The 13,870-nt window shown below is 45.5% G+C and overlaps 1 protein-coding gene across 4 annotated transcripts in view; it reads right to left on the bottom strand.

Annotated features, from left to right (window-relative positions):
* The window catches only part of MYO16 (myosin XVI), a 551,974-nt gene that overhangs the window by 136,463 nt on the left and 401,641 nt on the right, over positions 1-13,870 (bottom strand). For all 4 annotated transcript variants that reach the window (XM_079137420.1, XM_079137419.1, XM_079137417.1 and 1 more), the window contains 2 exons: positions 3,171-3,323; positions 2,040-2,240 (listed from right to left, as the gene is read on the bottom strand). In XM_079137420.1, coding sequence (XP_078993546.1) covers positions 2,040-2,240; positions 3,171-3,323 — 354 coding nt within the window. The remainder of the gene's footprint in view (positions 1-2,039; positions 2,241-3,170; positions 3,324-13,870) is intronic.

The raw sequence follows: 13,870 nt of genomic DNA, 5'->3' as shown, positions 1-13,870 counted from the left end.
GCCGAGATATTTCTCTTTTTAAATATTTTTCTCTCCCTTTTCCATGCTATTCCTGGACAAAATCAAGACACACATTTCCAAGCATGAAGGCATGTTCCTAGAAACGCCCTCTTGCCCCAGCATCCCATCAGGATTTCATGACAACCTCAGGTTCCGAAGGCCTAAGATCGAATGCCGCCCCTTCCGAAGCGCGAAGCGTGGGTGGATGTGGGGGTGGAGCCCCGCTCCCCCGCCCCTCCTGCACTGCCCATTTGGAAGGAGAGCTGCCTTCTCAGGCCCCTCTGTGCAGCGAGCGGATCGCTCCTCATTTTCAGCCGCTGGGCTCCATCGCCCAGCTGCAGAAGGCAGAAAGGGTAGGGGCCACACTCTGGCCTGATGTGCAGGGGCTCCTCCTTTCTCTGGCACTGGGGAGCCACAGGCTAGTCACTGGCTTCTTCAATGCTGGGTATGAGTGTATAGGCATTTCAAGTGGGTTGGTGACAGCTGAACCAGAGAGTCAGAAACCGCAGCAACATTTTGCTTTGGCTGGAGGCACATACCTTGGTGCCTCAGTTCTGGGATGTGGTTTAGAGGTACTCCTCATTATTTTTTGTTTGTTTGTTTGTTTGGGTTTTTTTGGTACTGGGAAGTGAACCCAGAGGTGCTTAATCACTGAGCAACACATCCCCAGCCCTTTATATATTTTATTTAGAGACAGGGTCTCTCTAAGTTACTTAGAGCCTTGCTAAGTTGCTGAGGCTGGCTTTGAAATTGTGATCCTCCTACCTCAGCCTCCCAAGTCTCTGGGATTACAGGCCTGTGTCATTGTGCTGGCCCAGGAGCACTCCTAATAGTTCAACTTAGAGTCTCCCAATATTTTCTTGTGCTAATTTATTTTCTGCTTAAATAGCTACAGTGAAGAATATAGGACAAATGGCTACAGTGGGTTCTGTCCAGTGCCACAGAATCCTAAGCAATATGAATGGCATACACCTTTGCAATTTTGTGTCTTCACTAAATGCCCCCCCTTAGGTAATTAGTGAGCTCTACCAACACTGGGTTGTAACACAACTCCTCTAGAAAACATTACATTTTTGGGCCAAATAATAGCTTCCTTCTCCATGGGAATATATAATTTTAAAAAGATCATAATCATATCAGCATTTTTGTGTTTGTTAATTTGCTTTCCCTTATCTGATGCAAAGAATATTTTGGGCCCTCTCATGCTCCTTGTTTGGTGAACAGCAGTCTCCGTGAACACTGGGGGATGTGACTGAGGTACAGCGTAGGGTCACTAGGGAGTCCACGCTGCAGCACCCAGGTGGTACTAAGTGGAGGTGCCAGTTGTGGGCAGATGGTTACAACCCAAAGCAGGGAGAGCTGGATGGAGATGCAGATGGGAGCTGGATGGAGCTTCAACCGGCTTGGGTTTAAGTAGGGAAAGATGGATAAAATCTGATCTCATTGGGAAGGCAAGGAGGGCGTCTCAAGCTTGAGTGGGAAGGTAGGGTACAGGACAATTGGGAGTGGACAAGACAAATGACCTCAGCAGAGGTCGCACAGAGAGAGCCATGACTTGGGGAGAAGATGTCATTGGCCAGGAGCATCCTGATGCTGGTCTAGAGGGAGGGAGGCAGAGACACTAATCCAGGTCCAAGAGTCCTGGAGGGTGGTGAGGAGCCTGGCTGGAGGGCCAGGAGTGGAGGGCGGCTGGCTTTCATAGGTAGCAGGCTCCAAGGCAAACACCTCAACACTAGGAAGCACGTTCAGGTGAGCAGGCTGAGAGGCCCAGAGCTTTTGTGAGAACATCCCGAGTTCACAACAGAGCTCTTCCTTAAGCCCAGGCCCCTTACGCATGAAATGACGTGGTCAGACCATCATGCAGCGCGCCTACCCTGTTCTGAAGAAGTTATTCCTCACCAGACGGAAAGCACATAGATTGGAAAGTAGCACCGCCCGGCTTCCTCTGACCAAGCAATGCAGCTGGGCACAGCAGGAACCCACAGCCCTGGCCCAGCCTCAGGTCCCAGGGCCGTAGCCAGCCCCAGATGTCTACTTACCCTTCCCGCATAGTGCATGACGGTGAAGGCCGCGCCCTGGCCTTTGGGGGCCACGTTGCCGTTCCCATCCTTTATGGGGGAGTACACTGCATTTGTGTTCGATGATTCTAGGAGACTCTGCAGCCTTCTGGGAAGGTTCGGTTCCGTGGACCAAATCGCTTGGCTTTCTTCATCCAACAAGGAGAGCAAGCCCGACGGCTTCTGAAAACAGGAAGGGAGGGAGGTTTCCCTCCTGTCATTGACCATCAAAGCTCATTCTACCTGTCACTCATACAGATACTCAGAACAGAAATCAGTCCTACTCTGAATGCACTTCTGCTTCTGCTCAGGGCCGTCCCCTGCCATACCTGGCATGGCCGAGGGAAGCAGGCCCTCACAGTTTGGCAGCAGGAGCGAGTATGCAGCAGAATTAGGAAAGGGCATGGGATAAAGTAATGGGGACTGGACCTTCGATGAGAGAAGGGAGGAAATGAAAGTCTGCTCAGCAAAGAGCTGAGAGGGGCAGTCAGGTGTCTGGGAGGTCCTGTGCCCGCGTCCATGTCACGTCTTCTGTAGGAAAGAAACTGCCGCTCCTCTGACAGGTCTGTACTGATGGGACAGAGGGACCCAGTGGCCACACGGTCCCTTTAAGTAGGCACACAAGGATGAGGACACACACCTGTGATTGCCCTCCGACTCCGTATTTTAATGGAGTCTCGACACAGGCATACATACCCACCCTGCCAATCGTTCCAAATTTAAACTTTAAAAACTTGGGAGATAAATTTTGAAATTATGTTGAATTTGTTTCCTTATGCCATTACTCGTAGACATTATGTTGTAAAACACCGATATTGTATGCTGTCCCTTTATTGCTGAGAGTTTGAGTCATGGAAGTAAAAAATGTTGAACATTTTTATATCAAAATGTTCTGATATTTCCTGTCCTTCCAATGAATCAGTGTTCTTTCAAATGGCCCTTCAGAAAAAAGACACCCTGTGCTCCTCAATAGATTTTGAAAGATTATAAATACATTGCAGAATCTCATAAGTAAAGAGAGCTCCAAAACCAAGGCCTTCTGAAGGATAATCTGCCTCCAGTACATTTAGATGCCTGTATCCTGTTAAGTATCTAATTATATTATAAGAATACCTGGAAAAAGAAATCCAAAACTCCAGCCTGGTTACCAGGAGAATATGCCGTTTCCATGGTAACCCCCTCTTGTACACATTCTGTCTGCTCTTGCAGGAAAAGCACTTCATTGATGTAGTGGTGCATCTTCTCATTGGTCATGTTGACACAAAGCTATTGTGGGGAGAAGAGAACAATACACAGATAACATGGCCTGCAGCCCACTTGTTCAATGACACAGTTTCAGCCTGGAGAAAAATGGACTCGGGAAGATTCCAACCAATTAGCACATGGAGACGAAACCCGCAGCCTTGCTGAGAAGCCCAGTTCCAGCAGGTGTCATCTGGCTTACTTCTGCCTGACCGCTCAATTAAAGGGAGTAGGTTTAAAAAGCAAGGAGTATAAGTACATCATCAACTTGGAAAGGTGGACTCTCAGACATACATGAGCATTTAAGAAATAGTCCAAAAGGAAGATGTCTTTGGGCTCTCGCCAACAAATGAAGACACAGGCAGGTCTGGTGTGAGAGGCCAGGGACAGGGGCACGTAGCCCGGGTGCCTCACTTCTGGTGCATGCTGGTGATGCGCGAGGGTGAACCAGGTCCTTCAAAGCACACAGCCCTCTGGACTTCACTGTTGGAATCCTCTGCCAACTGTCCACTGTTCCCTGCTCAGAACATTCCCATGGGAAGCAAATGTCTTGAAAGTCTTAAATTTCTTAAAAGAATAAAAATGTTCTTTAACTTTAATTTTTAAAAGTCAAAAATAAACTGAATTCTAACCAAAATGAAATCTTACCTCCCTAGGTAGAATCACAAAAGGTGTTTCTCTACTTATATTTCCAATTCTTGTATCCTCATTTTCTCTTGAAACTACTCTAATAAATCCTCTGTCTCTACAGATCCGCCAAATTTCTTTTCTGGAAGTCATTAGTAATGTGTGCATTTTAAAATTCATTGTCGGCGTCTTAGTATCCACTTTGCTTGACCCCAGCAACCTGCGACAGAGCTGGCTCCTGCTTCTTTCAAGCACCTGCAGGTGGTCTCCCAGATTCCACCTGCTCTTGGCCTCCTTCTCTTTGGTGGCTTCTTGGCCTCCTTCCTGCCTTCTCCTGTGAAACGCTACAAGACACAGTCTTGGGCTCTCTCCCTGCTGTCTACAGTCACTCCTAGGGGGCTCGCTGGATCTCACAGACCCTCACCCTCCTCCATCTGCTTCCTGAGCCACTGTGTTACACTAGATAAAGTCCAAAGACCAGGCGGAAATATCCAGTGTGCAAAAACTCACTATAAATAATTAAAGATGAGTGGTTTGTAAAGATGAAAACTGCTGATAAAACATTCTAAAGGAAGTCAGAAAGGAACAATATCTAGGATTGTATTTGACATGAAAACTCCTGTGTTCATATGAAGAAAATGCCAGAGCTTCTGTACAGAACATAAGACTGGAAATTATGTCACCAGAGTTTCCTCAGAAAGGCCTCCCTGGGTTCCTCTTCTCCATGTACCCCAAGTCTCTCCCAGATCTGGTGTTATCACACACCTGCAAGCCAGAATTCCCTTCTGGACATTCTGCCCTGGTGGGAGAGCATCTTTTCACTAGCCTGTCCGTTAGCAATCCTCATGTCCCGGTCACCAGTTAGTCAGTCAAGTCCCCCTGCCACGCGACAGATCCCAGGGGGGTTTAATTCTCCATCCAGGGGTCTGGACCTGCTGTGGGGCATGGCTACTAGTGACTGAGAGACACACACACATATGGAGAGGGGGCAGTGTCTCACAGGCCCAGAATTTGAGAGGAGGGGAGGTCATGGGATTCTAGCACATGAAATAGTCTCAGAGGAAAACTCCCCAGGCAACAAACATATGGAAGGGCAGAGTGTTGGTCAAAAGAGAGAGAGTCTGTCGAGGTCTGGGCTGTAAAGCTCTATTCTCTACTTCTTGCCAGGGCCAACATTCAATGTTGGGGCGCAGACGGCAGCTACATCTTCAGACATGGGGTGATAAATGCAGGCTTGGGGAACCCTGACTGAAGCAGAGCTGGGCAGTTCTTAGGACTGATGGAGGAAAGTTATGTTAATGATGAATGGACAGGGAGGACTTTTGTCATCATTAAGATAACAGGTAGAGAATGATAGTGTAGTAGAAATGTACTCGACACGATTTTAATTAATGTAGCTATTTAAAAGAAGATCTAAATGCCCTCATTGACACCCACACAACCCAACCATTCTACTCTGCCCCAGTATTACTGCTCGTACTGATGGCTTTTCTTGCATCTCTGACTTCAGGGTGTAAGACAGTTTCTGCAAATCGAGCATTTGGTGAATTTCTGTGGACGGAATGACTTCCCCTAATGCAATTTACTGCAGCACAAGATCTAAGAAGCACTCCACGTTGCTGCTATCCTGTAAGTCAATTTAAACCCTGAGGGATTCAGGAGGGTTTCTTTAAACTTGGAAACCCTCCTTACACTGTCCTCTCCCCCTACACTTCATCCGCAGTCACTGGGACTTCTAGAATTTTCTACCTTATTTGGTCAGTGATTAACCAGCACTTTCCCTCTCTTCTCTTTTGAAAAATCGTATTCATGGGATATACCCAGAGTTGGAAGTTCTTTATGTTATTAAAGCTAAATGTTTCTTAGGTAAACTCACAATGTAGCTGATTGATTTTCTTAAGTAAAAACACAGCCATTTCAGATGAGAACACATGACTGAGGCGAAGTCTGGCCCAGTGAAAAGGACCTGAACCTTTACCTGCCTTGTGAAGGTAGGGACCTCTGCATATGGACAGAGCAGTGGATTCTTCATCCTAGCTGGCAAAGGAGGGGATTCAGTGTTCCAGGAAAAAATCTTTTCTTTCTTACAACTGATACAATTTAGTACAGCAATTCCCTTGTATAATTCCATCAGAACGAAGTCATACCAAACAGATTCAGATGTTTTTTGAGCAGTTTCCATATTTATCTTATGGTATGTAAGTCTCTAGTAGTGATTTTAGAAAGACAAAACATAGTCTATAAAATCATATAGACACTATCCACGATAGCATCTCTCTGCTAAATTAATATGAGAATAATTATAAATGAAATAACTACAATTATAAATGAAAATAAAAATTTATGAAAATTATTGTTGAAGATCAAAATTATTTCACTCTGCTTCAAATGTGACATAGTGGTACATTACCTTAATTTAAAAACTTATAAAAATTCTTCTATGCAGAAGTAATTTTACTGCTAAGGGATATTAAGTGTTTTAAAAATTTGGTGTGACATATTTATCAGAAATGTATGAAAAATAATTTCTCCTTTGGAATGCAAACATTGGCAATTATTCTCTTTGATATGAGCCAAACAATTGCAATGCCTCAAGTTTTCTGAGATCAAAAAGCATACGGAATCTTTTAAGAAAATTCAAGTCCACCCTCTGCACTGGCTGCAGCCGTGCTGTGCCGGGCGCTGGGTACAAGGCGTCTTAGGAAACGGGCTCATCTGAGAGCAAGTGCTGGGCCCTGGAAGTAGGTGACAGGTGCTGCTGCACATCCCAGGGTCTGACCCAGGGTCTACCCTGGTGAAGGATGCCTTTGGAAAGCTTGATTCTCTGTCAACATGATTCACAAAACCTACAGCCACTGTCTTGGACCTGTGATGCTTTTCAGTTGCAGTGCCAAGTGGCAGTTCAATTCTGTGGCATGGGGCAAATTTTATAATATACCCGAACGTTTTATTGTATATTGTGTTCTTCATATCCTGAAGAAAAGTAAGACCTTAATGTAATTTGATAAAACCCCACAGGAAAAATCCCAGCCTGCTGTGTAGAATTGGGTATCCTGGTGGCCGACGTGTGGCCTGTGGCTCCCTTTCCAGCGTCACCTGTGGGCCTGTGCCTGCTCTGGTGTCTGTGGCTGGGGAACAGTGAAGCTCGCTCTGGGAACACAAGACTCAGAGCAGGGGTTCTTGGGCCCCTTGGGAGGTAAGTGCACACGGACATGTTCCACAGCGTTATGTTTCCAGAGTCCAAGTTGGTCAGAGCGTGCAAAGTTAAACAAAGAAGTCCTATTTGGGACATGTACTTCAAAGCTGCCAGCAAATGTGTCTAAGGTTAGTAATGAACCAGCACTCCAAGACAGATACCTGCTGGAAAGCTGGAAAAAGGCATTTCACCAACCAAATGCTGACCAAAGTGGTGGCCAGAACTCACAAGGGCCTGGTTTGCTTTCACTGCCGTCCACGTGGGAATGAGCCCTCACGGGAACATGCCAACAATCAGAGGAGGGGTTTGCCAGCACCTCAGCCTGTGTGCCTAGAAGCACAAATCTGCAGCAGTAACTGAGCGGGTCCCCAACTTCAAAGCAAAACAACCACTATTTTTGCTTCTGAGTTCTCCCCATCAGCACTGGGCGAGGGGTGCACCGGACGGCCAGGTGCTCCTCAGAGTAGCCCTGAGTGTGGATGAAAGGTAAGCATTCACGAGGGATAACCATTGTCAAGGAGCTCCTTAATTGGTATGCGCCCTTGTCTAATTAAAGTGTGTGCCTTTTACATGAAGCACCATTGCTAACAGGTTTAATAATAAAAAGCATGCGCCCCTTGAAAATTCTCTTCAGGAGCAGAAGCTCCCTGTGCATCCAGATGGCCCGTCACTTGTATCAATGACGAACTTAATTTCTTGAGTAAATTTTCACCAACTGTTCTCCCTTTATTTTTATTACTCAGTGAAATATATCCAAAGCAAAAATACAATAGAGCGTGACATAGACATTGCAGAATTAAAGTGGGAGATTAATTAAAGCTGACGCCGGTTGAAAGTAGAGCCAAGGCATTAGACGGGATCCACAGTCCTAGCTGCACCCTGGGACTAACTAGGGAGCTTTTTTAAAAAGGCTCATGTCTGGGCCTGACCCCAAATCCATTAAATTAGAGTGAGGCCCAGGCATTGATATCTTTTAAAAGCTTTTCAGGTGGCTCTACGATGTAGACATGATTGAACACACTGAGCTAAACGATGGAACACAGAATACCACTGTCCATTAACCAATCTGCCCATCAGGTAATCTTGATATATGTGGAAATTGTGTCTGATATTAATGTGCATGTGTGTTGTGTGTGTGTGCGTGTGTGTGTGTGTGTGTGTGTGAGAGAGAGAGAAAGGATGTTAGATTTCAGGCATTCCACGTTTCCAACATTGTTCAGCAGCGTTCTCGTGGTACAAGTTGTCAAGAGCTATCGTCTAAAACACATTGAACACACAGAACCCTCCTGGAGAAACATGGAGTTAAGCTAAGTAAATCAGCCTCTGTACAGGACTTCTCAGGACCTTTAATGAGTCACATAAACTATGAAGAATGCCCTGGGCCCAGCAGACTGTTACATGTGCTTTCCTCAACTAACCAGTTATCCTGATGCCAGAATGCTGTCTATAGATGGCAGGCATGAGTGGTTGGTGAAGGGCCTTGTCTCTCTTGTTGGTCTTGGTTTTTATGTATTTTTTAATCTCTTCTTGTTGCAGAGGCCTCTCTCCTCTGTTCCCAGTATGACCTTACCTGAAAACAAGATTCTGCAGTATGAGGCTGTGCCGTGGGGCTGCTCCCCCACTGACTCCCACATCAGGACCCACCGGGACAACAGGAGCTGAGCCCTGCTGTGCTGCGCCCCGGGACCCGGCCTCCATGTCAGCTTGTGCACTGGTTCTGTCTCTGTCACCAGGCTACTCCCTCTGTCTTGCTCAATTTCCATTTTTTAAAGGAACCAAACGTCCTTTCCTTCCCTGGTTTCCCTTTGATGTTTTAAAATCCTTGCAGTTATAATAGATTTAAACAAACTTAAAGGGCAATTTCTTCACATATATAAAGACATTTTAATACAGATTAAGCAAATCTTTACATTTCTTCCAGTAATTCCCTTAGAGCAACATAAATTCATAAAACAAATCCAGCATTGCAATAGGTGTAATTTGTGGCTCTATTCTCCTTTTACATGAATAATTGCTACTTTTGTGTCTTAGTCTGTTTGGAGTATTATAACAAAACATCACAGATTGGGTAATTTATAAACAACAGAAATTTATTTCTCCTGAGAGGCTGGGAGTTCCACAATCTCTGACAGATTGGCGTCTGGAAAGGGCTGCCTGCTGCTTCTCAGATGGTGCCCACAGCGTTTTCTGGAAGGGAGTAAAGGAACCCTGTGACCTCACATGGCAGAAGGGACAGAAGGGCAAGAATATGCTCCCTGCAACCTCCAGCACCTTAATGCAAGGCTTGCTAATCCCATTGATAGGGTTGCATCCTGATGGCTCAACCCAAAGGCCATGCCTCTTACTACTGCGGCACTGGGGAGCCAGTTCCAACAGGAACTTTGGTGACAACACCACTGTGGTTTGAATGTGTTCCCCAAAGTTGAAGTGTTGGAAACTTGATTCCCAGTGTGAAGGTGCTAGGGAGTGGGGCCTTTAAGGGTCCTGGGTTCACAGGGGCTCTGTCCAGGAATAGACCCAACCTCATTATAGATGGGAGTCCCTGGCCTCAGGAGCGGCTTTTTTACACAAGGGCCAGTCTTGTCGCCCTCTTCTCCCTTGCCCAAGCAGGGCGCCTTCCCTGTGGGGGTGTAGTGTCCAAGCTGCCTTCTTGGAAGTGGGGGAGGACCCTCACCAGGCGGCAAACCAGGCAGCACCTGACTGTGAGCATCTCGGCCTTCAGAGCCATGTGACAATAAACGTCTGTTCTTTGTAAGTTATCTAGCCTCGGAGATTCTGTTGCCACCAACAGAGCTGAGCAAGACAGATGCCACCACCCAAGCCACAGCCTTCAGGGTTTGATGGATTGGTTTTCAAAAGGAGCCAGCCAAAAACAAAATATTCATCTGAATTTATTGCCAAATTCTGTATAATAAATTATATGCTAAGATCAGGATCAAAAAATATAAATTAGAGGAAAAAATATTTTAGATATCTTGTAGGATACCTCACACATAAAATGTATCCCTCTGTTTAAATAGAGGTCATGTCCAAGAGTTGGAAATATGATTTTTGGTGAAAATGCTGTTATTTAAAGTTTCAGTCACTATATCAATGTCCTTGTCATTTTTCAAAAAGAAAAGTGTTTTGGGCAATAAACCATCAGCTTAATCAACATGCCTTGTTTTTTCAGATAAATTTATGTAGGCCCGAAAACAATGATTAATAAATAATTTCCCTGAAACGACGGTCCTTTCTCAAGTCATCCTCATACCCAGATGAAAGGCGCTGCTGAGAGCCGCCACCAGCCAGCCAGCCGAGGGCACTCCTGGAACTCGGGCTGAGCGCCCCGTGGGTCTCTAGATTCCCACTGGGCCCGTCCAGGCTCTGGGGCTATCTGTCTACACCCTGAGAGGCTGCTGCCGAGTTAGAGTGCAGAGGGAAGATAACGTGACTCAGAGCAGAAGCCCAAGAAATGACCATTGTCAAGTGTTGGCAGAAAATGATGTGAAAGCATTTTTCTATGTGTACCTGGGGCAGTCACCAGGACAGCCCCGGTGGTCAGCCTGAGCTTGCCCCGAGAGACTCACCGGTAGGAGCTCCACCCACCCCTGTTTGAAGCGAGTAACACAGTTTTCAAATGCGCTCGTCCTTCTATTTCACAGTCTTCCCTTTTAACATCCTGGCACTAGACAGGGAAGAAGGTATACTTTCCTAACCTGTTTATGTTAAGTGGATTTGCTACAAACCCCCTTAGGAAAAGATGATTAAGGGAACATTCAATTTACTAACAAATTATGGTCTTTACATTTAATAGAATAAAAAATGTTTGTCCTAAGAGAAATATGCGCACACACACACACACACACACACACACACATTCATGATCAGGAAGCTGTTCAAGCTTAGAGAACATATTCTAATAATTAAAATTTACATCATGCTTTCAAAGAACCTTTGGCATTGGACTTAACCCAAGATACCAGACCTGAGTTCGATCCCAGTTCAGTGTGAACATCTGTGAGTCACCTAAATCACCTGAACTTCAGTATCTTCAGCTCTACAATTTGGCGTACAGAAATTGTGAGAAAATGTCATAAAACGCAGTTTGTGTGCTCAAAGCTCTTATTATCCCCTCACTGTTTCAGTTCCTCAGAAACTGCCAGGAGAAGATGACTTAAAACACATTATTTATGAACACAGAATCCAAAATTATTCTAAGAGTCACTTCAAAAATATCAGCCAGGTATTTTATTATTACTTATTTTTCCATAGAAATCTGAGTGGCATTATATAAGGGTTCTGCTGTGCAGTAAGAATAAATAAACTTCCTCTTCCAAGATTTTATTCAAATGTGTTATTAGCAGCTAGAAGAGATCCTGAATGGATTTTGGAAAATTCAATGTCATGTGAAGAGAAGATATGCAAGCAGAAAGTGCTATAAGGTAGAGGTGGACAATTAACAGGTGCCTGGTTTGGGAATCTATGTGAAACGATTTAGAATAACAAGGACAAGATTTTACTGTTTGTTTATCAGTTAATAGGCAAACAGATCAATGTCGATACTTAATAGCTATCAGAGGGTACGCTGTGATAGATCACACATGCTTGGACTCAAACACAGGCCTTCCCCACGCTCAGCCGGCCCTCAGGAGGCCCAGTAGAAGAGTGCTCCCCACCAAGACTGGGATCTGCTCCCTGCTGGACCTGGCAGCGTGTGACCGCTCCAACCTACAGAGGACTTCCCACTTGACGGCTTCTGAAGTAGAGCTGCCCATGGGGATACAGAGCCATGTGGCTTTTTTCTTTGGGGGCCCGCTGTGGGAATCAGCCAACAAACTGAGGGAAATTAGCTTCTGCTAAGGCCTGTGCACAGAGACTCACCTGGAGAAGGCCAGGAAATGGGGAGCACAGGCACAGGCCGCGGTGTCACCCCAGGTTTGTGACGAAAGACACAGTGGGCATTCAAGTTGTCCTGCTGAGGCCTCAGGCCCTGTGGACCAGAAGTGGCCTGTCCTTCTGCCCTGCTCAATTCCTGACCCAGAATTAGTGCGCATCATACATGTCATCTGTGCCACTAATGTCTCTGCTAAGTTATTACCCAGCCCTAAAAAGGGGAACACTGGGAAATGGACAAGTCTGAAAAAGAGAGAGACAGGTTCAGAAGTGGGAACGCACGATCTGTTACAGAGTAACGTGGGCTCTTCTAACATCCATACAGTACCAACACGTGGCAAAGTCTGCAGGAATCCCGTGCAAGTACAGGGCCTGGAACCTGCCACTTACACAGTGAGCATTTGTTGAGTGAATGAACTGCAGGTTAATCTGATGCAAAGGAGCCAGAAAACATGCTCCTGGGGACCGCTGGCCCTCTAGGGAGCAGAGACTAAGGCACCCTCCATACTCCCAGCAGTCAAGAGTTGATGGCCAGACTTCAATGAAGAGTAGTTAATTTATCTTTAAGTTGATTTATCTTTGTCTCACTTCTAGTTTGGTGATTTGATGAAGAAAAATTTTAGATTTTTGAGATTGTGATTGGCAAATTATATACCTTCATTTCTCAAAATTTTATAAGCCAATATATCTAGATTTTCCCTAACTCTTGGAACATGTGGCTCAACCCAACTGCACTGGAACTCCCCAGTCAACCTCCCTCTTTAGAAAACCTCCATAAGCAGAGAGAGGTTTTCAGTCCTGGGAGTGCCCTGCAGCCTGGCTAGGTGGCCGCTGGCTTGAAGGTAGATCTGCACCACAGTGTCATCTTTGCAGCTGACAGCTTCCCTTTGGATAAGGCATTCTCTACCCTGTCCTCTCGGTCCTTTGTGCAGGTCATTGACAGTGACTTCCCTAGGTTTGTAACTTCCAGAGGTTCACTGGGTACAAGTTCACAAATTCGTTCAGTGGGGGTGTTAGGGGAATACCTGAACACAGGGCCCTTGTGTCCCCTGCATTGCACTAAGGTGTAGATCTGCAGCATGATGTCTCTGTCATAATGTGGCCAGAGGACAAGTCCCAGCCTTTATTAAAACAATACTTACCCAGTCTCAGTGTTTCTCACTTATTTAAAATGGCCTATTACAGGTATTTGAATGCGTCCAGCAGTGAAGGTGATATTGTGTGGAAGCCCCAGGCTTCATTCATCAGTGAATCTCAGCAACTTCCAGTAACTCCCAACTCAGGGCCAACCCTGACCCATCCATTTCCCTACTGCCCCAAAGACACTCATCTGAATCAGTCTGCAGACATTGCATCATGAAATCGGCAAACACTGTGTCTAATTCTGTGAGATATGAAACTTACACACATGTATAATACCTTTATCACACATATATAATCAACAGCAATTGTAAAATTACATCAGACTTCTATTGCGCAGTCCCTTATTCAATCATTATGTTTTACACTTGGTTTCATAAATCAGCGCTAACAGTCTCACACATGAACTGACCTATATGTCTCTAGGGGGTGTCTGATCTGCAGTTCCCTCCCTTCGATTTCCACCTGTATTTTATATAGTGAAGGAATAAGGCAGTGCGTTCTGTACGTTTCCCACATTTTATTTCTGTGGTTTATTTTATCATGTTGCTCTGTCTGGTTCTTGGTAATTAGTGGCGACATCATGCAGGTTCATTAGATTCAGATTTCCCTTCCCCTCTTCTTCCCCTTACCTCCCTTGCTTTCTTTCCTTCCTTGGTATTAACCTTCCTTGGGAGGTGCCTCATACCTACTCTCCTCTTTACACAAAGTTGGCAACCACAGACTCATTGTC

This window comes from Sciurus vulgaris, assembly GCF_902686455.1.
Source record: "Sciurus vulgaris genome assembly, chromosome: 4".
NCBI classification, from domain to species: Eukaryota; Metazoa; Chordata; class Mammalia; order Rodentia; family Sciuridae; genus Sciurus; species Sciurus vulgaris.
Note: the sequence above shows the minus strand (reverse complement) of the source record. Positions and strands in the feature narration are given on the sequence as shown.